The following is a 23591-nucleotide window of genomic DNA, read 5'->3' as shown; positions in this document are numbered from 1 at the left end:
GGAAAAGAGAGCAGTAATTCCACCATTGACAGCAATTAAAAAGCTTTGAATTCGAATTTGGTGAAGATTAGACTTGATTTTGGCCGAATTTCAGATTCAAACTCGAAGAAGAAGAAGAAGACGATGACATGACATACATTATACTTACGAAATTGTAGTAAGGTTGTCGAAAAATTATATTCTGGTGTATAAAATTTGTATAAAAATTATATTTAAGATGTGCGATATTGTAGTTGTATTTAACTGTGTAGAAGTAATGTAAGTGTCACGACCCGGATTTTCCACCCTCAGGAGTCGTGATGGAACCTACTCGTGAAAGCTAGGCAAGCCACGTATTATAGAACCACTAACCTTTTTATTAGCCCTTTTTAACAATTTAAAACAACATGCACTCAACAGTGAAATATTAACGATAAATCAATATATGCGGAAGACGTAATCTGATAACTTAGCCAAAAACTAGTACGACAATACCAACATACTCCTCTACCCGGAATCCGGTGTCCCAGTATCACAAACCAACTACGAATACTACATACAAATGTATGGAAAGAAAGGTACAATCTGTCTCTAAAGTTATATGTCTGGAAAGAAAGTACAATCTGTCTCTAAAGTAAATAAAAGCAGAATACATATAAAGATATAAGAGAATGCCGGGCCTGCGAACGCCTGCAGGACTACCTCGGGTTCTCTGACTGGACTGAAGGCAGCCACCCAAAGCTACGGTCCAAAAGCTGCCGCTCCGGGATCTGCACATAGTGCAGAGTGTAGTATCAGCACAACCGACCCCATGTGTTGGTAAGTGCCTGGCCTAACCCCGACGAAGTAGTGACGAGGCTAGGACCAGACTACCAAATAAACCTGTACAGTTATATAATATGCAACGGAAAATAACACAGAAATAAACAAGTAAAGATGGGAGGGGGGTACATGCTGCGGGGGATTATCAATACCAACAGTAAATTAAGAGAAAGGCACGAGAACAATTTAGAATTTACAGCAAAACAATAATAACACTGTTGCGGCGTGCAACCATTTCCATATCATTTATCACTGTTGCGGCGTGAAACCCGATCCAATTATGTCATTGTTGCGGCGTGCAATCCGATCCATTTGTATCATTGTATCGGCATGCAACCCGATCCATTTATATCATTGTTGCGGCATGCAACCCGATCTAAATATAATATTGTTGCGGCACGCAACCCGAACCAAATATAATATTGTTGCGGCGCGCAACGCGATCTACATATACAATTCAACACCAATCACAACAAGAGTCCCGGCAAGGGACCAATAAGAAACAACACTATCCCGGCAAGGGAATCGACAGTGTAAGTAAATACGTCCCGGCAAGGGAACCATCAGCTATAACCAAACTTGTCCCAACATCTAACTATCTCAACTAGCACCAATACTCAATCATAAGTAATCTCCACGAAAGTAAACATAATCCTTGCTCAACACAGAGAATCAACAACTTAGGCATTCGTAGCAACTACTAAGAATACAACAATTTCACTTTAAGACTCACGGTCATGCTTGACATCAACGTATATATACTCGTCACCATGCCTATACGTCGTACCCAACAAGTAACACGTAGCAAATAAAACACAACTCCTAATCCCTCAAGCTCAAACTTTCACGGCCAACTCAAGCCTCAAACACCGGTTTTCCTTTTGAATTTGGCTCCAAATCAATTGTATCTAGACATAATCGACTTAATAACATCAATAAACGCTAATCCAATTCCAATGCTTAATTATAGATTTTCTATCATTCTTCCCAAAAAGTCATAAATCGACCCCGGGCCCGTATGGTCAAAACACGAGGTTCGGACCAAAACCAGATCACTCATTCGCCCACGAGCCCGAATATGTAATTAGTTCCAAAATCCGACCCCAAAACGAGGTCTAAATCCCAATTATGCAAAAAGTCCTAACTCTACCTAAATCCCTAATTTTCTACCCTTAAGAACATGATTTAGGCCTAGAAATCTAATGGGTGTTAATAAAAATTGAAAAAAAATGAGTCTAAGATTACATACCTATGAATTTGTGGTGAAGTTCTCTTTCAAAAATCGCCCAATTTGGAGTTTGGAAGAAGAAGTTATGAAATTTTGGTGAAATCCTGTATGTTCTGCTACTGTTTAAAAATCACTGGGCAGGCCTTCATCGCGTTCGCGATAGGCCTGTCGCGTTCGCGATGAGTCAGGTCTAGGTGACCTTCGCGTTCGCGATCTTAGGCTCGCGTTCGCGGAGCTTTGGTCCTCGAGCCTTCGCGTTCGCGGGCCAGTGGCCGCGTTCGCGTAGCACAAATGTGAACCCCTCTCCCCCAGGACATTAGCTTTTCGCGTTCGCGAGTGCCTGGACGCGTTCGCGAAGGGTTCTCCCCCCACAGCCTCGCGTTCGCGTCTCAGGCTCCACGTTCGCGAAGAAGAAACTGGCACCTGAGGGAGTTGCCTTACGCGTTCGCGAGTGGGACCACGCGAACGCGAAGAACAAAACCCCTGTGCATGAACAGCAAAAACCTGCAACTTTCATAAGTTCAAAAACCTCCCGAGACCTATCCAAAACTCACCCGAGCCCTCGAGGATCCAAACCAAACATCTACACTACCTCAAAAACACCCTACGGACTTACTCGTGCATTCAAATCACCAAAATAACATCAACAACTATGAAATTAGCACCAAAATCATGAAATCACACAAGAACTTCAAATTTTCCATTTTTCTCAAATACGGTCCGATTCACATCATTTCAAGTCCGTTTCTTACCAAATTTCACAAACTCAACTTAAACCACATATAAGACATGTACCGGGCTCCAGAACCAAAATACGGGCCCGATACCATCAAATTCTAAACACATTTCATTTCCAAAACTCATAACTAATTGCAGAAAACAATTTTCTTTAAAAATTCATTTCTCGGGCTTGGGACCTCGGAATTCGATTTCGGACATAAGCCCAAGTCCCATATTTTCCTACGGACCCTCCGGGACTGTCAAATCATGGGTCCGGGTCCGTTTACCCAAAATGTTGACCGGATTCAACTTAAATTGATTTTTATGTCAAAATTCATTATTTTTCACAGATTTTCACATAATGGCTTTCCGGCTACGCACCCGGACTGCGCACACAAATCGAGGTGATGCCGAAAGAGGTTTTTACAGCCTCGGAATGCAGAGTTTATTTCTAAAACAAGTGATGACTTATCACATTCTCCACCTCTAAAACAACCGTTCGTCCTCGAACGGACATAAGAAGGAAGTACCTGAGTCGGGGAAAAGATAGGGATAACAGCTCCGCATATCGGACTCGGACTCCCAGGTCAATGCCTCAGCAGGCTGACCTCTCCACTGAACACGAACAAAAGGAAAACTCTTAAATCTAACTGACGAACCTGCCGGTCTAGAATAGCTACCGGCTCCTCCTCAAAAGACAAGTCCTTGTCCAACTGGACAGTGCTGAAATCTAACACGTGGGATGGATCGCCGTGATATTTCGGAGCATGGACACATGAAACACTGGATGCACGCCTAATAAGCTCGGCGGCAACGCAAGTCTATAAGCCACCTCTCCCACTCGATCAAGAATCTCAAACGGGCCAATGAACCTAGGGCTAAGCTTGCCCTTCTTCCCAAATCTCAACACGCCCTTCATAGGCGACACTCGAAGCAATACCCGCTCACCGACCATGAAAGCCAAATCTCGAACCTTGTGGTCGGCATAGCTTTTTTGCTGGACTGAGTTGTACGAAGCCTATCCTGAATAATCCTGACCTTGTCCAAGGCATCCTGAACCAGATCCGTACCCAACAACCGAGCCTCCCCCGATCAAACCATCCAACCGGCAAACGACACCGCCACCATACAAAGCCTCATAAGGAGCCATCTGAATACTCGACTGGTAGCTATTGTTGTAGGCAAACTCCTCTAAAGGCAAAAACTGATCCCAAGAGCCTCCAAAGTCAATGACACAAGCTCGGAGCATATCCTCCAAAATCTGAATAGTCCGCTCGGACTGCCCGTCCATCTGAGGATGAAACGCTGTGCTCAACTCAACCCGCATGCCCAACTCTCGCTGAACTGCTCTCCAAAAATGTGAGGTAAACTGCGTACCTCGATCCGAAATGATAGACACGGGCACACCATGAAGACGAACAATCTCCCGGATATAGATCTCAGCTAACCTCTCGGAAGAATAAGAGACTGCAACAGGAATGAAATATGCTGACTTGGTCAACCTATCAACAATAACCCACACTGCATCGAACTTCCTCGTCCGTGGGAGTCCAACAACGAAGTCCATAGTGATACGCACCCACTTCCACTAAAAAATCTCAATCTTCTGGAACAAACCACCAGGCCTCTAATGCTCGTACTTAACCTGCTGACAATTCAAACACCGAGCCATATATGCAACGATATCCTTCTTCATTCTTCTCCACCAATAATGCTACCGCAAATCCTGATACATCTTCGCGGCGCCCGGATGAATAGAGTACCGGGAGCTATGGGCCTCCTCTAAAATAAACTCTCGAAGCCTACCCACATTAGGCACACAAACTCGATCCTGCAATCTCAAAACTCCATCATCTCCTAAGGTAACCTGCTTGGCACCTCCGTGCTGCACCGTGTCTCTAAAGACACACAAATAGGGATCATCATACTGCCGATCTCGGATACGCTCCAATAAAGAAGAACGAGCGACTGTGCAAGCTAACACGCGACTGGGCTCAGAAACATCCAACCTCACAAACTGATTGGCCAAAGCCTGAACATCCAAAACAAGCGACCTCTCACCGAGCAGAATATAAGCAAAACTGCTCATACTGGCTGACTTCCTACTCAAAGCATCGGCCACCACATTGGCCTTCCCCGGATGATATAAGATGGTAATATCATAGTCTTTCAACAACTCCAACCACCTTCTCTGCCTCAAGTTTAGCGCCTTCTGCTTGAACAAATATTGTAGACTCTTGTGGTCCGTGAACACCTCACACGCCACGCCATACAGATAATGCCTCCAGATCTTCAACGCGTGAATGATGGCTGCTAACTCCAAATCATGGACCGCAGAGTTCTCGTGAATCTTCAACTGCCGCGAAGCATAGGCAATGACCTTGCCATCCTGCATCAACGCCGCACCAAGTCCAATACGAGATGCATCACAATAAACTGTATATGGCCCTGAACCTGTGGGCAAAATCAATACCAGTGCCGTAGTCAAAGCTCTCTTGAGCTTCTGAAAGCTCGCCTCACACTCGCCTGACCACCTGAACTGGGCACCCTTCTGGGTCAACCTGGTCATCGGGGATGCAATAGACGAAAACCCCTCCACAAACCGACGATAATAGCCTGCCAACCCCAAGAAGCTCCGGATCTCTGTAGCTGATGCTGGTCTAGGCCAGTTCTTGACTGCCTCAATCTTCTTCAGGTCAACCTGAATACCCTCTACTGATACAACATGACCCAAGAATGCAACTGAACTCAACCAGAACTCACACTTCGAAAACTTGGCATACAACTGACTATCCCTCACAGTCTGAAGAACCACTCTAAGATGCTGCTCGTGCTCTTCCCGGCTGCGAGAATATATCAAAATATCATCAATGAAGACTATCACGAACGAATCCAAGTAAGGCCTGAACACTCGGCTCATCAAATTCATAAAAGCTGCTGGGGCATTTGTCAACCCGAATGACATCACCAAGAACTCATAATGCCCGCACCGAGTGTGAAAAGCTATCTTAGGGACATCGGATGCCCTAATCCTCAACTGATGGTAGCCAGATCTCAAGTCAATCTTCGAAAATACCTTGGCACCCTAAAGCTGATCAAACAAATCATCAATCCTCGGCAATGGATACTTATTCTTGATCGTAACCTTGTTCAACTGCCGGTAATCAATGCAAATTCTCATCGATCTGTCCTTCTTCTTAACAAACAACACCAGCGCACCCCAAGGCGAAACACTAGGTCTAATGAAACCTTTTTCAAGCAAGTCTCACAACTGCTCCTTCATCTCTTTCAACTCAGGCGGGGCCATACGATATGGCGGGATAGAAATGGGCTGGGTGCCCGGAGCCAAATCAATAAAGAAGTCAATATCCCTGTCAGGTGGCATACCCGGCAAGTCTGAAGGAAACACCTCAGGGAACTCACGAACAACAGGCACATAATCAATAGAAGGAACCTCAGCACTAGAACCACGAAAATATGCCAAATAGGCCAAACACCCCTTCTCCACCATACGCCGAGCCTTCACATAAGAGATAACACTATGGGTAGAATGACCAGGAGTCCCTCTCCACTCTAAACGAGGCAAACCCGGAAAGGCTAAGGTCACGGTCTTGGCATGACAGTCCAAGATAGCGTAGTAAGGTGATAACCAGTCCATCCCCAGTATGACATCAAAATCAACCATGTCCAGAAGCAATAAATCTACATGAGTCTCAAGACCCCCAATCACAACTATACAAGAACGATGGACTCGATCTACCACAATAGAATCACCCACCGGTGTAGACACATATACATGGGCACTCAAGGAATCACTAGGCATGACCAGATACGGTGCAAAATAAGATGACACATAGGAGTATGTAGACCCTGGATCAAATAAAACTGAAGCATCTCTGCTACAAACCAGAACAGTACCTGTGATAACTGCATCGGAAGCCTCAGCCTCAGGCCTGGCTGGTAGAGCATAACATCGGGGCTGGACCCCACCACCCTGAACGACATCTCTAGGACGGCCTGCTACAGGCCGGCCTCCACCTCTAGCTGCTTGAGCTCCACCTCTAATACCTCTACCTCCACCTCTAGCACCTCTACCCCCACCCCTAGGTGGCGGAGCGGACAACGGAACACCTGGTGCCTGAACCATAGCACGGGAACCCTGATGCTGCGACTGAGTACCCACCAATCTCGGACAAGCCCTCCGGATATGATCATACTCACCACACTCAAAGTATCCACCTGAGTGTTGCGGCTGAGAAAACTGAGACTGACCTTGGCGACCTGAATGACCACCCGAAAACTCTAAAGCGGCGGTGCACTGATGGGAGCTGTAGTGCACTGTAGGACTGCTGATCAAAATGCTGCATATGAGAATCACGACCACCTGAAGTGCCGTGAGAAACCTGAAGTGCTGACTGAAAAGGCCTAGGAGGATGGCCTCTACCATACGAATCCCTACCTCCAGACGAGGCACCACTAAATCTACTTGAATGATGAGGCCTCTTGTCCGACCCATGACCACCTCCCTGCGACAGAACCATCTCCACTCTCCTGGCCACATTGGCCGCCTCCTGGAAAGAAATCTCACTCCTTGTCTCCCTAGCCATCTGAAGTCGAATCGGCTGAATAAGACCCTCAATGAACCTCCTCACCCTCTCTCTCTCGGTGTGAAGTATGATAAGAGCATGACGAGCCAAGTCGATGAATCGGGTCTCATACTGGATAACGGTCATAGAACCCTGCTGGAGATGCTCAAACTGCCTCCGATAGGCCTCTCTCTGAGTGATGGGGATAAACTTCTCCAGAAATAGCTGAGTAAACTACTCCCAAGTCAAAGCTGGTGATCCGGCTGGTCTAGCCAAACAATAATCTCTCCACCAAGTCTTGGCGGATCCAGACAAGCGAAAAGTAACAAAGTCAACCCCATTGGTCTCCACTATCCCCATGTTCCTGAGAAACTCATGACAGCTGTCTAGATAATCCTAGGGATCCTCAGAAGATGCACCGCTGAAAGTAGTAGTGAAGAGCTTGGTGAACCTGTCCAATACTCCACAAAGCATCGACAAACATAGCTGCCCCATCACTGGTCTGGGCTACCACACCCGGCTGAACTGTTCCAACTGGCTGAGCTGCTGGAGTCTGAAACTGGGGAGCCATCTGCTCAGGAGTGCGAGTAGCAGGAGTCTGGGCTCCTCCTCCAACCTGAGAGACGGCTGGTGCTACAGGAAGCAAGCCTGCCCGGGTGACACTTTCCATAAGTCCCACTAGACGGACCAGAGCATCCTGGAGTACCGGGGTAGAAATAAACCCCTCTAGGACCTGAGCTGGGCCCACCGGAATTGTCTGGGCCGGAACCTCATCATCAAAGTCAACCTGAGGCTCCGCCGCTGGTGCTGTTGCTCTGGGCTGAGCTCTGCCCCTACCTCGGCCTCTAGCATGGCCTCGCCCTCGCCCTCTGCCCCTCGTAGGAGCTGCTGCTGGGTGCTCGGGATGCTGGTTAGCGGATGAGGAAGCACGCGTTCTCGGCATCTGTGAAAGAACAGAATAGAAATTCAATCAGCATTGAGAAACCAAACCGCACGACAGGAAAGAATAGATGTGAAATTTTTCCTAACTCTGTAGCCTCTAGGGGATAAATACAGACGTCTCCGTATCGATCCCTCAGACTCTACTAAGCTTGTCTGTGAACTGTGAGACCCGTGTAACCTAGAGCTCTGATACCAACTTGTCATGACCCGGATTTTCCACCCTCGGGAGTCGTGATGGCGCCTACTCGTGAAAGCTAGACAAGACGCGTATTATAGAACCACTAACCCTTTTATTAGCCCTTTTTAACAATTTGAAACAACATGCACTCAACATCGAAATATTAACGATAAATCAATACATGCGGAAGACGTAATCTGATAACTTAGCCAAAAACCAGTACGACAATACCAACATACTCCTCTACCCGGAATTCGGTGTCGCAGTATCACATACCAACTACAAATACTACATACAAATGTCTGGAAAGAAAGGTACAATCTGTCTCTGAAGTAAATGAAAACAGAATACATATAAAGATAGAAGAGAACGCCGGGCCTGCAGACGCCTGCAGGACTACCTCGGATTCTCTGACTGGACTGAAGGCAGCCACCCAAAGATAAGGTCCAACAGCTACCGCTCTGGGATCTGCACATAGTGTAGAGTGTAGTATCAGCACAACCGACCCCATGTGCTAGTAAGTGCCTGGCCTAACCCCGGCGAAGTATTGACGAGGCTAGGACCAGACTACCAAATAAACCTGTAAAGTTATATAATATGCAACGGAAAATAAAACATAAATAAACAAGTAAAGATGGGAGGGGGGTACATGCTGCGGGGGATTATCAATACCAACAGTAAATTAAGAGAAAGGCACGAGAACAATTTAGAATTTACAGCAAAACAATAATAACACTGTTGCGGCGTGCAACCCGATCCATATCATTTATCACTGTTGCGGTGTGCAACCCGATCCAATTATGTCATTGTTGCAGCGTGCAACCCGATCCATTTATATCATTGTTGCGGCGTGCAACCTAATCGATTTATATTATTATTGCGGCGTGCAACCCGATCCAAATATAATATTGTTGCGGCGCGCAACCCAATCCAAATATAATATTGTTGTGGCGCGCAACCCGATCCACATATACAATTCAACACCAATCACAACAAGAGTCCCGGCAAGGGACCAATAAAAAACAACACTATCCCGGCAAGGGAATCGACAGTGTAAGTAAATACGTCCCGGCAAGGGAACCATCAGCTATAACCAAACTTGTCCCAATATCTAACTATCTCAACTAGCACCAATACTCAATCATAAGTAATCTCCACGAAAGTAAACATAATCCTTGGTCAACAAAGAGAATCAAAAACTTAGGCATTCGCAGCAACTACTAAGAATACAATAATTTCACTTTAAGACTCACGGTCATGCTTGACACCAACGTATAGATACTCGTCACCATGCCTATACGTCGTACCCAACAAGTAACACGTAGCAAATAGGACACAACTCCTAATCCCTCAAGCTAAGGTTAGACCAAACACTTACCTCGAACTTCCACGGCCAACTCAAGCCTCAAACACCGCTTTTCCTTTTGAATTTGGCTCCAAATCAATTGTATCTAGACATAATCGACTTAATAACATCAATAAATGCTAAACAATCCAATTCCAATGCTTAATTATAGATTTTCTATCATTCTTCCCAAAAAGTCATAAATCGACCCCGGGCCTGCATGGTCAAAACACGAGGTTCGGACCAAAACCCGATCACCCATTCGCCCACGAGCCCGAATATGTAATTAGTTCCAAAATTCGATCCCAAAACGAGGTCTAAATCCCAATTATGCAAAAAGCCCTAGCTCTACCCAAATCCCTAATTTTCTACCCTTAGGAACATGATTTAGGCCTAAAAATATAATGGGTGTTAATGGAAATTGAAAAAAATGAGTCTAAGATTACATACCTATGAATTTTTGGTGAAGTTCTCTTTCAAAAATCGCCCAATTTGGAGTTTGGAAGAAGAAGTTATGAAATTTTGGTGAAATCGTGTATGTTCTGCTACTGTTTAAAAATCAGTGGGCAGGCCTTCATCGCATTCGCGATAGGCCTGTCGCGTTCGCGATGAGTCAGGTCTAGGTGACCTTCGCATTCGCGATCTTAGGCTCGCGTTCGCGGAGCTTTGGCTCCTCTAGCCTTCGCGTTCGCGGTCCAGTGGCCGCGTCCGCGTAGCACAAATGTGAACCCCTCTCCCCCAGGCCATTAGCCTTTCGCGTTCGCGAGTGCCTGGACGCGTTCGCGAAGGGTTCTCCCCGCGTTCGCGTCTCAGGCTCCGCGTTCGCGAAGAAGAAACAGGCACCTGAGGGAGTTTCCTTACGCGTTCGCAAGTGGGACCACGCAAACGCGAAGAGCAAAACCTCTGTGCACTGAGACAACAAAAACCTGCAATTTTCTTAAGTTCAAAAACCTCCCGAGACCTATCCGAAACTCACCCGAGCCCTCGGGGATCCAAACCAAACATGTACACTACTTCAAAAACACCCTACGGACTTACTCGTGCATTCAAATCACCAAAATAACATCAACAACTATGAATTTAGCATCAAAATCATGAAATTACATAAGAACTTCAAATTTTCCATTTTTCTCAAATACGGTCCGATTCACGTCATTTCAAGTCCGTTTCTTACCAAATTTCATAAAGTCAACTTAAACCACATATAAGACTTGTATCGGGCTCCGAAACCATAGTACGGGCCCGATACCATCAAATTCTAAGCACATTTCATTTCCAAAACTCATAACTGATGCGAGAAAATAATTTTCTTTAAAAATTCATTTCTCGGGCTTGGGACCTCGGAATTCAATTTCGGGCATATGCCCAAGTCCTATATTTTCCTACGGACCCTCCGGGACCGTTAAATCATGGGTCCAGATCCGTTTACCCAAAATATTGACCGGATTCAACTTAAATTCATTTTTAAGTCAAAATTCATCATTTTTCACAGATTTTCATATAATGGCTTTCCGGCTACGTGCCCAGACTGCGCACGCAAATCGAGGTAATGTCGAGTGATGTTTTTACGGCCTCGGAACGTAGAGTTTATTTCTAAAATAAGTGATGACCTTTTGGGTCATCACAGTAGGAAAGTTGTAGATAAGTTGTAAATAAGTGTATACTGTATATTTAGTTGTATGAATTTTATTTTTAGTATGTATGAAAGTTGTTAATAAGATATAAATAAGTTGTAAATTATATAATTAGTTGTATAAAAATTTATTTTTAATTTATATGATGTTGTAGATGGATTATTTAAGGGATTTTTACCTTCCTATACCATATATGAAACCTTATTACCCTCAATGTTTAAGGTTTGTATTAATTACACTTCAGTATACCAAATTACCATTTATATACCATAATTCAAATTAGGGATATAATTAAGGGTTCATTTATATTAGGCGCTAATTCAAGACCGTATCTTCCCACGTTTACCTTTACCCGTCTCTCTCCCCCCTCCCCCCCACACCCCCACGTTTTACCTTTACTACCCCACGTTTACTGTCTGTTTTGTTCTCTACAGAACCCACGTTCTACATTTTTCTCCATTTAATTTCACAAAATACCAAAGTTATCATTCTCCCAAATTGAAGTTCCATCTGATTCAAGTTGAAGATAAACAATGAAAAACATCAACACTCCTAAAAATAAACCAACAAAATCTACATTAGTTGATATCCCCTCTTTTGATTTGGGTGTTTTAACACCAAAATCACCCCAAAAAAAAGCAAAATGGAGATTCCACAGGCCCTCTCACCATACAGTGGATGGTTTCGGAGATTCCACAGCAAAAGGAAGGATCACTGTAAAAAAACTATTCTCTCTTTCTAGATGTGTAATTATTATTTTTTATAATTATTTGTTAAATAATTAAATCTTTTTATTTTATGCAGCGATTGTGGTGTATTTGTGGCTGCTTTTGCGGAGTATGTTAGCCTTGGAGATTTGTCAATCCCTTCAGAAGACCTTTCTGATATCGACCAACACCGTAGACGCTATGGAGCTCTCCTATGGGACTATGCTACAAAGAAGCAAGAAGATGGGTCAATCAGTGAAAGTGAGGTAATAGGCAGACTAGCAAGGAGGAAGGGTGCTCCTGCTAAAAATGAGAAGACTAGAGTACAGAGAAAGAAGAAATAGAGTCTTGTGTTCCTAGTTTAGTTGATGCCATTTTGTAGTTGAAGGAGAATACACTGTAGAAAATATGCCATTTTGGTTGTTTACAGCACTGTATCTTCAATATATTAAACTTGAGTACCTCTGTTTTGTTAGAATACAATTTGCCTACAATTAATCTTCACATAATTTTTATGAAATACCTTCAAGCACTAGGTAATATCTGTATATAACTGTCACTTGAAATAAAATTACACAGCAAACAGATGAAATAAATACTCAAATCATAGAAATAAATTATCCACAATGTATCTACAAATCATCTACAAATTATTAACATGAGTACAATTTAACTACATTTAACCTATATTTTACCTACAATTTGGAGTCACTTTACATTAAGGTTACTTTATTAATAACAGTTGTTTTTTAGATAATAAATATTAAAGTTTAACAAAACTATATAAAAGACAAATTTAGATGCCTGACAGAATACATAAAATCATATCAAACGCAAATACATAAATTGTAGTATACTTCATAATGATCTTCAAAAACTTAAACGATTACACAAAAAATCTGCTAACTTGAACTCACTAACATTTATTTTGAATTAGTATTCTAGCTACATGATATTCATTTCTTTTTGGGCGCATTCTTGCAAGTTCTTTTGTTACGCCGTTCACCTCCACAATTTTCACATGACATCTTGTACTTCTTTGGCTTTATTTCATCATATGTTTTATATCTTTCCTTTTGAGGTCTCCCTGGCTGCCTTTTATCTCCCGCCGGTGGCTTTACTACCTCATCCAGAATATGTTGTGGCACATTCCATTTGCTTTCATCAGGAAGAGGATTTACTGGTATTTCATACGTACACAGAAGGCTCTTCCTTGTGTAATACGGAGAGCAATAGTTTTCATATGTTTCATTCCTGTGCCTTAATGCTGCCAACGCATGCGCACATGGAAGTTCTTCAAGTTGGAATTGTCCACAGCTACATTTCTTATTTTCTAGACACACAATATACCGCTTCACACCATCTAACACAGTATGTATATGATCTGTTGAAGCCCTCACCTACAATTGCAGAACAAACAGAAAAAATATTATATGAATCATAAAAATAGATTATCTACAACTTATCTACAAATCAGCTACAAATATTCTACACCTTATCTACAACCTACAATTATCTACAATTTGACTACAATTTATCTACAATCTGGAAACACTGTATATTAAGTTATTTATTTTTTCTGCACCAAATAGACATATCTTACCCTAAGCTTGTAAGATAATGTTCTGTTGTCATCGAATTCTTTGTTGTATTTGTACCCAAGGTATGTGAAAGTACCCTTTGCCTTCAGTAACTTCTCTTTCGTCCAACGTTCAAGAAGTGTCCTCATATACTCTAATAGGTCAAATATTGGCAGCTCTCTTGCCTCTTTTGTTACAACATTCAACGACTCGGCAATGTTTGATGTCATAGTAAAAGTTCTATTCACCGTTGCATGAACTCTTGACCATCTATGATAGCCAATATCATATAGGTAAGATTTCACACGCCTACCTCTTCAATCTTCGACATCCTTTCATTAAATTCATCTAGAGTGTATGACCGTGCCGTAGCAAAGTACAATTCATGTAATTGTAGATGTCCCTTCTTGAATTTGGACCTTATATTTGTCCAAATATGCCACATGCAAGAGTAGTGTGGCATGCCCGGATAGACAATTGATTGCCTTCAGTATACTCTCATTCCTATCTGAAACAACACACATTGAAGGTCTTTCACCATATGCCTGCTTGAATTGCTCAAAGAACCACTTCCAAGATGCGTCGTTTTCAGAATCAACCACAGCATATGCCAAGGGCAATATTGTACCTACATTATTAATTCATAAAATATTAATTGGCAGCTTTGAAAATGTATATAATAATATAATTAAATAACAACTATAATATATATTCAGAATATAGACAATTTATCTACATTTCATGTAATAACTACAAAATTACTATAATTTAACTACATTTTATAGACTGCCTACAAAATAACTACAAAATTTTTACACTTTTTACCTGCTGCATCCATGGTGCTTGCTGTCAGCATAATTCCCCTGTAGGCTGACTTTAAGAATGTCCCATCAACCACTACTACTGGCCTACAATGTTGCCAACCACTTATTGATGTACAAAGAGCAACAAATGCATATAAGAAGCAATCATCTGCTGCCTTCTTCAATTTAACAACAGAACCAGGATAAGTCTCCTCAAGAATATAAAAATATTTGGGTAATTTGCTGTAGGAGTCAGCCGGATTCCCTCTCAAAAACTGTAAAGCATTTTCCTTTGCTCTCCATGCTTGCATGTAGCTTAGGTTCAGTCCATGTTCGGATAACATGTCAGTTTGTATGTCCTTTGGTGTGTAAACAGTCTTAGGATCACAATACTTTGGAACGACCATGCTACCAACTACAGCTGCAGTACGTTTGCGCTGTATGAATGTTTCGTCCATTAAGGAGCATGTGTGTTGTCGGATGAAACTCCTTATCTTGAACATTGCGGAATCATTAATTGACGTTGCCTTGAAGTGCCATTTACAGTTTTCAGCAACACATACAAGCCAGTAGCTACAAAAAAAATACAATATTTAATACATACTATAAATGTAGATGCAACAAAAGGACTGTTTTAACATAAATCGTTATAAACTACAATTTAACTACAATTGCACTACAATTTAACTACATTTTGTAAAAACCACATATATTCACCACAACACTGCTTTTAATGATCTTTTCTCCACAAATAACTTCATACCTTCTATGACTAGATCTTTTTACTCTGAACTGGAACTTGTGCATCACAGAAAAGTTCTTCATTGCAGCAGCTATAGTTTGCTTGTCCTGATACACTTGTCCTTCTTCAATATATGTTTGCGTAGATTCTGTTATTATTTCACTTTGATATTCCTCTATAGCTGGAGAGGAAGGAATATCAAGTAACTTTAGGGATCCAGACGAACTTGCATCAACATACAGATAAATGTAGTAACTATGTAGATAATTTTGAAAACAACATTGCTTTATCCTCTTCAGTACATTGTTTTTGTAGTTCAATTGTAGGTAAATGTAGTAATATTGTAGATAACACACTAAAACCATAACTCTATGCAATGTCGAATTATACAAACCTGCACTTATGCTATCGTTGGTGATTGCCAATTCCATATTGAAATCTCTTACACTTATACATAAAGGACACGAACCTAAGTTTTTATTCTCCTTTTTGGTCTCCATATACACACGAACCCCCATATCATTCCTAATCTCCATTGGAGGACAATTGTCATTCACCATTTATTTGATTTCTATAATTTTTTCTGATGTATCAATCGATAGTTGTTCTACAATTGTAGAAATCAGAATTCTGTAGCTTGCATTCTCATCTACCACAATGACATCAACTTCAAAATCTCTAAATCTGCCATAGTTATCCCAATTCCCATTCAATTGTAGCATGATTGGGATTTTTGACATGATTTCGTGTGGTTGAGAGAAAAAAGATGAAGAACAGATATACGATCGACAATTTGATTACTGAGAACAATGAAGAACAGTTTTGAATTCTACAGTTTGTATTCTGTTTGTTGAAGCTTTTGAAGCTCTGCGTACTTTTTTGAATTGTAGTTTCAGAGAGAATTACGCAGCTTCCAGATCTCCTTTACGTTTCAAATTTCGAATTTAATTTGGAATAAATCAATCCCAGATTCTGTGGCTGATTTTTCGCGCGCTATAAATGGCAGATTCTGCCTAATTAACGATTGGTATATAAATTGTAGTAAAAGTGTGGACTGGGCGGGTAATATACAAACTATGCACATTTTTTGTAATAAGGTTTCATATATGGTATAGTTAGGAAAAAATTCCTTCAAATTAATGGATCGGGAGTCTTTTAAGGTAGAAAATGAGTAGAGAAGACCAATGGTTTTCTTCGTCAATAATATCAATTTCTTAATTACTTATTTGCACCGAACAACATATACATCTTCTGTTGTTGCGGAAATCTTATGAGCAACTAACCTTTTTTTTGGATATGTTACCGGCGGAGACTGCAATATTAAACAAAAGAACTCGGAAAGGTTATTTTTTCCCCGAAAAAACTTGCAGTGGGGGTAGATGAGAGGGTGTCATTATTGTACTCATCTTGGAGTAATTTACTGACTCAATCAGCAAATGAAGACAATCGTTTGGGTAAATCCAAGTTACCAAAAGCACCTCACTTTGAGGACTGCAAGCTGACTGCAGAAACAAATATACGACTTGATACCCGAGTTCAAAAAGCTAGTTTCCTTCCATGGACTATATGGAAGGGACAATTAGATAACTTCCTTTTTACAGCAGAAGACGAGAAGCTGCGGTATCATAGGCATCAAACAGTATCTGAAGGAGCTTATCCTCTTTCAAGGTGAAATGAGAGTCTTTTACGGTGGAATGTATATATTTTGTAAACAAAACTTGTGTTGGTAGGATAAACAACAAAACATGGACAATTTTAGTAATAAAGTTTGAAATATTATATAGGTATGTAAAAATCGCATAAAAAAATCTGTGATTGAGTCCAGCTCTAACTCATGTTCTTCCAATTTAGCAAATAGATTCTTCTCTCGAGGCAATCAAATAAGATTAAAATTTATCCGTATCCTTCGTTTGTATCAAATAAAGGATGCAACGCAAGTGTCTTTTATTCACATACTAGTAAATTTACCCGCGCTTCGCGTGGTCATCAATAAATAAATTAACATTTTCTTTTATAATTTTTATTTAATCGGTATGCATATAAATTTTGCATGTGCATAAGAAAATTAATTTTATATCTAACACTCTTCATGTCATTGGTTTTACAAACGCTGGATAATTGGAACGAAGACAATCATACTGTAGTGAATTGGATGATTTGGAACACATATTTAAGATAACACTACAATCGAGATTTAGTTCCAAAATTGGTCATCATATGTCTGATTTCTGGAAAGAACTTGTAAAAACCTGTACCTATTTTCTAGTAGTGTTATAAACTTTTTTTTTTAAAAGAATACCTTTATACAAAACTATTTAAAAATCTATAAGTTATACAAAAGTTAATTCTATAACATGAAATATAAGAAATTTTCATTTAAAGAAATAGAAAAGGAAAAAAAGAAGTGTTAATTCAGATAAATATTTATAACATGCAATTCTGATCTTTGGTAGACAGTGATGAAAGCGATTCGCATAAAGCTATACGTTGACCAAATAAATATTTATAACATGCAATTCTGATCTTTGGTACACAGTGATGAAAGCGATTCGCATAAAGCTATACGTTGACCAAACAAAAATACAAAATCTGCAATTAAACTTCGGAAAAGGGTCAAAACTGCCCTAGACTATTGGAGTTGGTACAATAATGCCTTCCGTCCACCTATTTTGAAAAAATTGCCCTCACCGTTATCTTTTTGGCTCAAGAATACCCTTACGACTAACGGTCATGTTAGATAAAATAAAATTTTAATTAATTTCCACGTGTCATAATGGAAAAAGGTCAAAACTGCCCCTAGACTATTGGAGTCGGTATAATAATACCCTCCATCTCAAAAAATCTCTCCCCCCACCCCCTCCACCCCCCCGCCCTCTGGCGTGTGTGCGTTCATATTTTTCTTGTTCCTCTCATCCTTTTTTTGACCTTGCACTCTATTTGAATAATCACTACAAACATCATTAAAGTTTTATTTTCAAACAACCAAAATTTTTGTCACCAATACTTTACGTCACAAACTTTCAAAGACCCTGTTAGGCAAAAAAAAAAGTTAATTAATTCTCATGTGTCATTGTCTCATTGGCCTAACTTAAGACTCACCTAAATTAAAATAAACTCACCCACATTCTAAGACCCTTTTCCTCCGTTTCTTTCTCCTCTTTCTTTTAAAAATTATTTCACCAACTAGAACTCTCATACACCCATTTTTTCCCTAAGCAAACAAAACTCTCTCGTATAGTTAATCACCTTCCTCTTCCTATTTCTTTGTATATTAAATGTACACATCAATACTCCTATTTTTTTCATCACAGAAATATCATTCATCATCAATTTTTCTTACTACACTTTACTGCTTCATACAATAAGCTCAATCAAGTGTTTATTAAAGTCACATTCACCAATAAATCGTATTCTCTCATATTCTCAGGCATATGATCTCAAATATTTCTCTTGATTTAACTGTCTTTTTTTTATAATTGGCGGCGTTGATATAACTTGAAGAGCATCCTCGTACAATGGCTTAATTTATGGACATGGTCGGATGTTCAGACTATGGTGAGCCAATGAAGAAAAAAAAAGTCGAGGTCTGAGCAGAGACCAAAAAAATTATTGGTATAATCAAAATTGGATGCAGATTTGTCAGGAAATATACAACAAAAGATATTGCAAATGCTCAATGATCATTACTATTGGCAGAAAAATAACTTATTAAACCATAAAATCTTACAATGAAGAATTAATTTCAAAGAGTACCTGATTTCACTCAGAAAATTGATTTAATAAAAAATGTTAATTTAAAAATTAAATTAAGGCCGAAAAATCTGAGATGAAGAGGGAGATCCGTGGGTGTTGAAGGGTGAAAATCTAAGGCGGAGTAGGTTAATAAGTGGATATGGGGTGAGGTTTTAATTTAAGCCAATAGGAAATTAACACATAATAAATAATAAATCTATGTCTTAATCAAAATAGGGCTGGTAGTTTTAAGGGTATGAGTGGGCCGAAAAGTTGACGTTAGGGGCATGAATGAGCCAGATTTTTAACGGTGAGGGCAATTTTTACAAAATAGGTGGACAGAGGAAATTTTTAAACTTAAGCGAATAGTCTAGGGACAGTTTTGGCCCTTTTCCGTATAACTAATTAGAACGGCTTGATGAAAGTAGACATTCAGAAAGGGGCAAACCATTTCATAATAAATACATATTGAGGGAAAAAATGGGTATCAATAGCTGCCCCTCTTTACCCGGGAAGGATAAAAGAGTTGTCGGGCAAAGAAATGATGATCGATTTTGACCGAATGGGATGTTTGAAAAATGTAGGCCGCACCCTGGTCTCTGAGCTACCTACATATCCCTGGTTTCATAGGAATCAGGCCATGTTTAGTTCTGGACCCAACGGTGAATGGAACCAACGGAATTATCAAAGGAATAATCGTATGTTTTTTAAAAAGGTTCTTTTGGGAAGGATAGTATCGGATGGGTTTATGTGGAGTTATGAAGGCGAATCTGAATTGTAACGGATGTATCACAGGGCAAGTATCTGTGATGACCCAAAAGGTCATCACTTATTTTTAAATTAAATTCTGCGTTTCGAGGCCTTAAAAAAACCTCATTCAGCATCACCTCAATTTGTGCGCGTAGTCCTGGCGCGTAGCCGGAAAGTCTATATGTGAAAAAATGATAAAATTTGGATTTAAAATGAATTAAGTTGACTTCGGTCAACATTTTGGGTAAACGGACCCGGGCCCGTGATTTTACGGTCCCGAAATATACGTAGGAAAATATGGGACTTGGGCGTATGCCCGGAATCGAATTCCGAGGTCCCAAGCCCGAGAAATGAATTTCTAAAAGAAATTATTTTCTGAAAAATATAAAGGTTTTTGAAAGTGAAATGTTATGTGAAACCTGTTGTATCGGGCCCGCATATGGTTCCGGAGCCCGGTACAGGTTCAATGTGATTTATATGTGTTGTCGGTAAAGTTTGGTAAGAAACAGAATCCATTTGACGTGATTCGGACCTTAAATGCAAAATTTGATGTTTAAGAAGTTTTGAGAAATTTCATTGATCTTGAGGTTTAATTCGATGTTCATGACGTTATTTTGGTGATTTGATTACACGAATAAGTCCATAGGATGTTTTTAAGGTTGTGTGTATGTTTGGTTTAGAGCCCCGAGGGCTCGGTGAGTTTTGGATAGGTGTCGGGGTGTTTTGGAACTCAAAAATCTGGTTTTCTGTTGTTGCTGGTGTCCAGCTGTTTTGTGCTATGCGATCGTATAGGTCCTTCCGCGATCACTTAGAGTAAATTCTGGGAGATCACAAATTGTTCTTTGCGATCGCATTGTTCCTTCCGCGATCGCAATGTATTAAATCAAGCCTGGGAAGGGAACCCGTTTTCTTCTATGCGATCGCACTGCCTTGACCGCGATCGCAGTGACCAATCTCCCTTACCCTATGTGATCGCATTCCTTTCTTCGCGATCGCATAGACCAAAATCCGCCCAGTTATTTTTAAGTTCAAAAACAGAATGTATTACTGGAGTTTCACCATTTTTCACAAACTCCTTCTTCTCCACACCTCTTGGGCGATTTTTGAAGAGAAACTTCACCATAGCGTCATAAGTATGTAATCCAAACTCGTCTTCTTCCATTTTTATCAACACCCATTGTATTTCTAGGCCTAAAATATGAGATTAAGGTATAGAAAATTAGGGATCTGGGTAGAGTTAGGGCTTCTTGATTATTTGGGAATTTGACCTCGTTTTGGGGTCGGATTTCAAAATAAATTATATATTCGGGCTCTTGGGTGAATGGGTGATCGGGTTTTGGTCCGAACCTCGTATTTTGACCAAGCATGCCCGGGGTCAATTTTTGACCCTTTTGGGAAGAATGATTGGAAAGTTATAATTAAGCGTTGGAATTGGATTGTTTAGCGTTTATTGATAATTTTAAGTCGATTATGTCTATATACGATTGATTTGGAGCCAAATTCAAAAGGAAAAAGCGGTGTTTGAGGCTTGACTTGGCCGTGGAAGTTCAAGGTAAGTGTTCGGTCTAACCTTAGCTTGAGGGATTAGGAGTTGTGTCCTATTTGCTATTCGCTTCTTGTTGAGTACGACGTATAGGCATGGTGACGAGTATCTATACGTTGGTGTCAAGTATGACCGTGAGTCTTAAATTGTGAATTATTGTGTTCTTAAGTAAAACTACGGATGCTTAAATTGATGATTCTCGGTATTGAGCAAAGATTTAGATTGTTCTCGTGGAAATTACTTATGATTGAGTATTGGTATTAGCTGAGGTATTTAGATGTTGGAGCAAGATTGGTTATAGTTGTTTCTCCCTTGCCGGGACGTATTTACTTATACTATCGATTCCCTTGCCGGGATAGTGTAGTTTTTAATTGATCCCTTGCCGGGACTCTTGTTATGATCGTTGATGACTGAATAATTGGATAGGGTTGCACGCCGCAACAATGTTATATTTGGATCGGGTTGCATGCCGCAACAATGCTATATTTGGATCGGGTTGCACGCCGCAACAGTGATATAAATGGATCGGGTTGCACGCCGCAACAATAATATAAATGGATCGGGTTGCACGCCACAACAATAACATAAATGGATCGAGTTGCATGCCGCAACAATGATATAAATGGATCAGGTTGCACGCCGCAACAATGATACAGTTGGATCGGGTTGCATGCCGCAACAGTGTTAAATGATAGGGATCGGGTTGCGCGCCACAACAGTGATATTTTTGATTGCTGTAGATCTTAAATTGTTCTCTTATATTTCTCTTAAATTACTGCTGGACTTGATATATTCCCCGCAGCATGTACCCCCTCCCATATTTATTTGTTTATTTCTGTTTTATTTTCCGCTGCATATTATATAACTGCACAGGTTTATGTGGAGTCTGGTCCTAGCCTTGTCACTACTTCGCCGGCGTTAGGCCAGGCACTTACCAGCACATGGGGTCGGTTGTGCTGATGCTACACTCTGCACTATGTGCAGATCCCGGACCAGCTTTTGGGCAGTAGCACTTGGGGAGGCTACCTTCAGTCCAGCTAGAGATCCCGAGGTAGTCCTGCAGGCGTCCGCAGGCTCGACGTTCTCTTCTATCTTATTATGTACTCTGTTTTCATTTGATTTCGAGACAGATTGTATTTCTTTCAGACATTGGTTGTAGTAATCATAGTCCGTGCGTGATATTGTTACACCAGATTGTAGAGATGTATGTTGGCAGTGTCGTACTGGTTTTAGTTATTCTATCAGATTAAGTCTTTCGCTTGATTTTCATTTATCGTTAATATTTCAATGCTGATTACATGTTAATTTAAATGGTTTAAAAGGGTTAAAATAGAAGAGTTAGTGATTTCTATACTTCGCGGCTTGCCTAGCTTCTACGAGTAGGCGCCATCACGACTCCCGAGGGTGGAAAATCCGGGTCGTGACAAGTTGGTATCAGAGCTCTAGGTTACTTAGGTCTCACAATTGACGGACAAGCTTGGTAGAGTCTAAGGGATCGGTACGGAGACGCCTGTATTTATCCCCTAGAGGCTACAGAGTTAGGAAAAACTTCACATCTATTCATCCCTTATCGTGCGATATTGATTCAGCTCGAAGCATGTACCTTATATCCATGTACATCCACTCGTGGGTAATATTACGCTCTCGGTGTCCGCTATGCGCCTGTGGTTCGTGATGCTACAGACAGGCTACGAGGGAGTCAGGGATGCTTAGACATTTTCTCAACGTGTTGTCCAGACTGGAGATATGGAGGTATTGAGAGACTATTCAGTTGTTTATATGGAGGCGCGGTAGAAGCGTGGTGGGTGTTGATTGAGGATAGTTGGCGGTATTGGAGTACCTTGTGATTTGTGTTGTACGAGCTGTGAAGGTCAGCTCTGCGGATCATCATACATTGTTTTCTATGGCTTCGCACCAAGTGGAGGAGTCCATCAGTGGTATTCAGATTGCATAGTCAGACTTGTGTCAGTTTCGGCCTGAGGTATATGTATGTGTGGTGTTGGTAGGTTCCCGGAATTTGTATATGACTAAGGTCTGAGGTCTTGCACGGGACGATGTTGGGACTTTGATTGGGATTATTGCATATTGACTATCCGAAGAAATGGGTCAGCTCTGTGGTGTTGGGTCAACATAGCGACCAAGTGATTGGTCCTTTGAATAGGAATTCTCTACTGGTATTTGTGGGAGCACTCTTGGATTGAACGGTTTGTGTGACTCGGTTGAGTTGGGGAGGTGTAGTCTTGATGGCTTATTTGCATGCGGACGGATCTCGGAGGGTTCTCGATGGTTTGACTACGGCT

General features: G+C 41.0%; 1 protein-coding gene across 1 annotated transcript; it reads right to left on the bottom strand.

The window, feature by feature from the left end:
• Window positions 1-13097: 13097 nt before the first annotated feature.
• Window positions 13098-13951, bottom strand: LOC109221433. Its single transcript, XM_019385920.1, has 2 exons — window positions 13819-13951; window positions 13098-13474 (listed from the first exon to the last, which is right to left on the bottom strand). Exons 1-2 carry the CDS (start codon window positions 13949-13951, stop codon window positions 13098-13100), a joined length of 510 nt encoding a protein of 169 aa, XP_019241465.1.
• Window positions 13952-23591: the final 9640 nt, after the last annotated feature.

Source organism: Nicotiana attenuata, unplaced genomic scaffold (assembly GCF_001879085.1).
Source record: "Nicotiana attenuata strain UT unplaced genomic scaffold, NIATTr2, whole genome shotgun sequence".
Taxonomy (NCBI): Eukaryota; Viridiplantae; Streptophyta; class Magnoliopsida; order Solanales; family Solanaceae; genus Nicotiana; species Nicotiana attenuata.
Note: the sequence above shows the minus strand (reverse complement) of the source record. Positions and strands in the feature narration are given on the sequence as shown.

Excerpts from the sequence above, each read along its gene's own strand:
- LOC109221433 (XM_019385920.1), bottom strand. The coding sequence starts at position 13,951 with ATGACATCAAACATTGCCGAGTCGTTGAATGTTGTAACAAAAGAGGCA. Across the intron at positions 13,475-13,818 it reads GAAGTTACTGAAGGCAAAGG|AAAATAAGAAATGTAGCTGT; the intron begins GTACTTTCACAT and ends TTGTGTGTCTAG.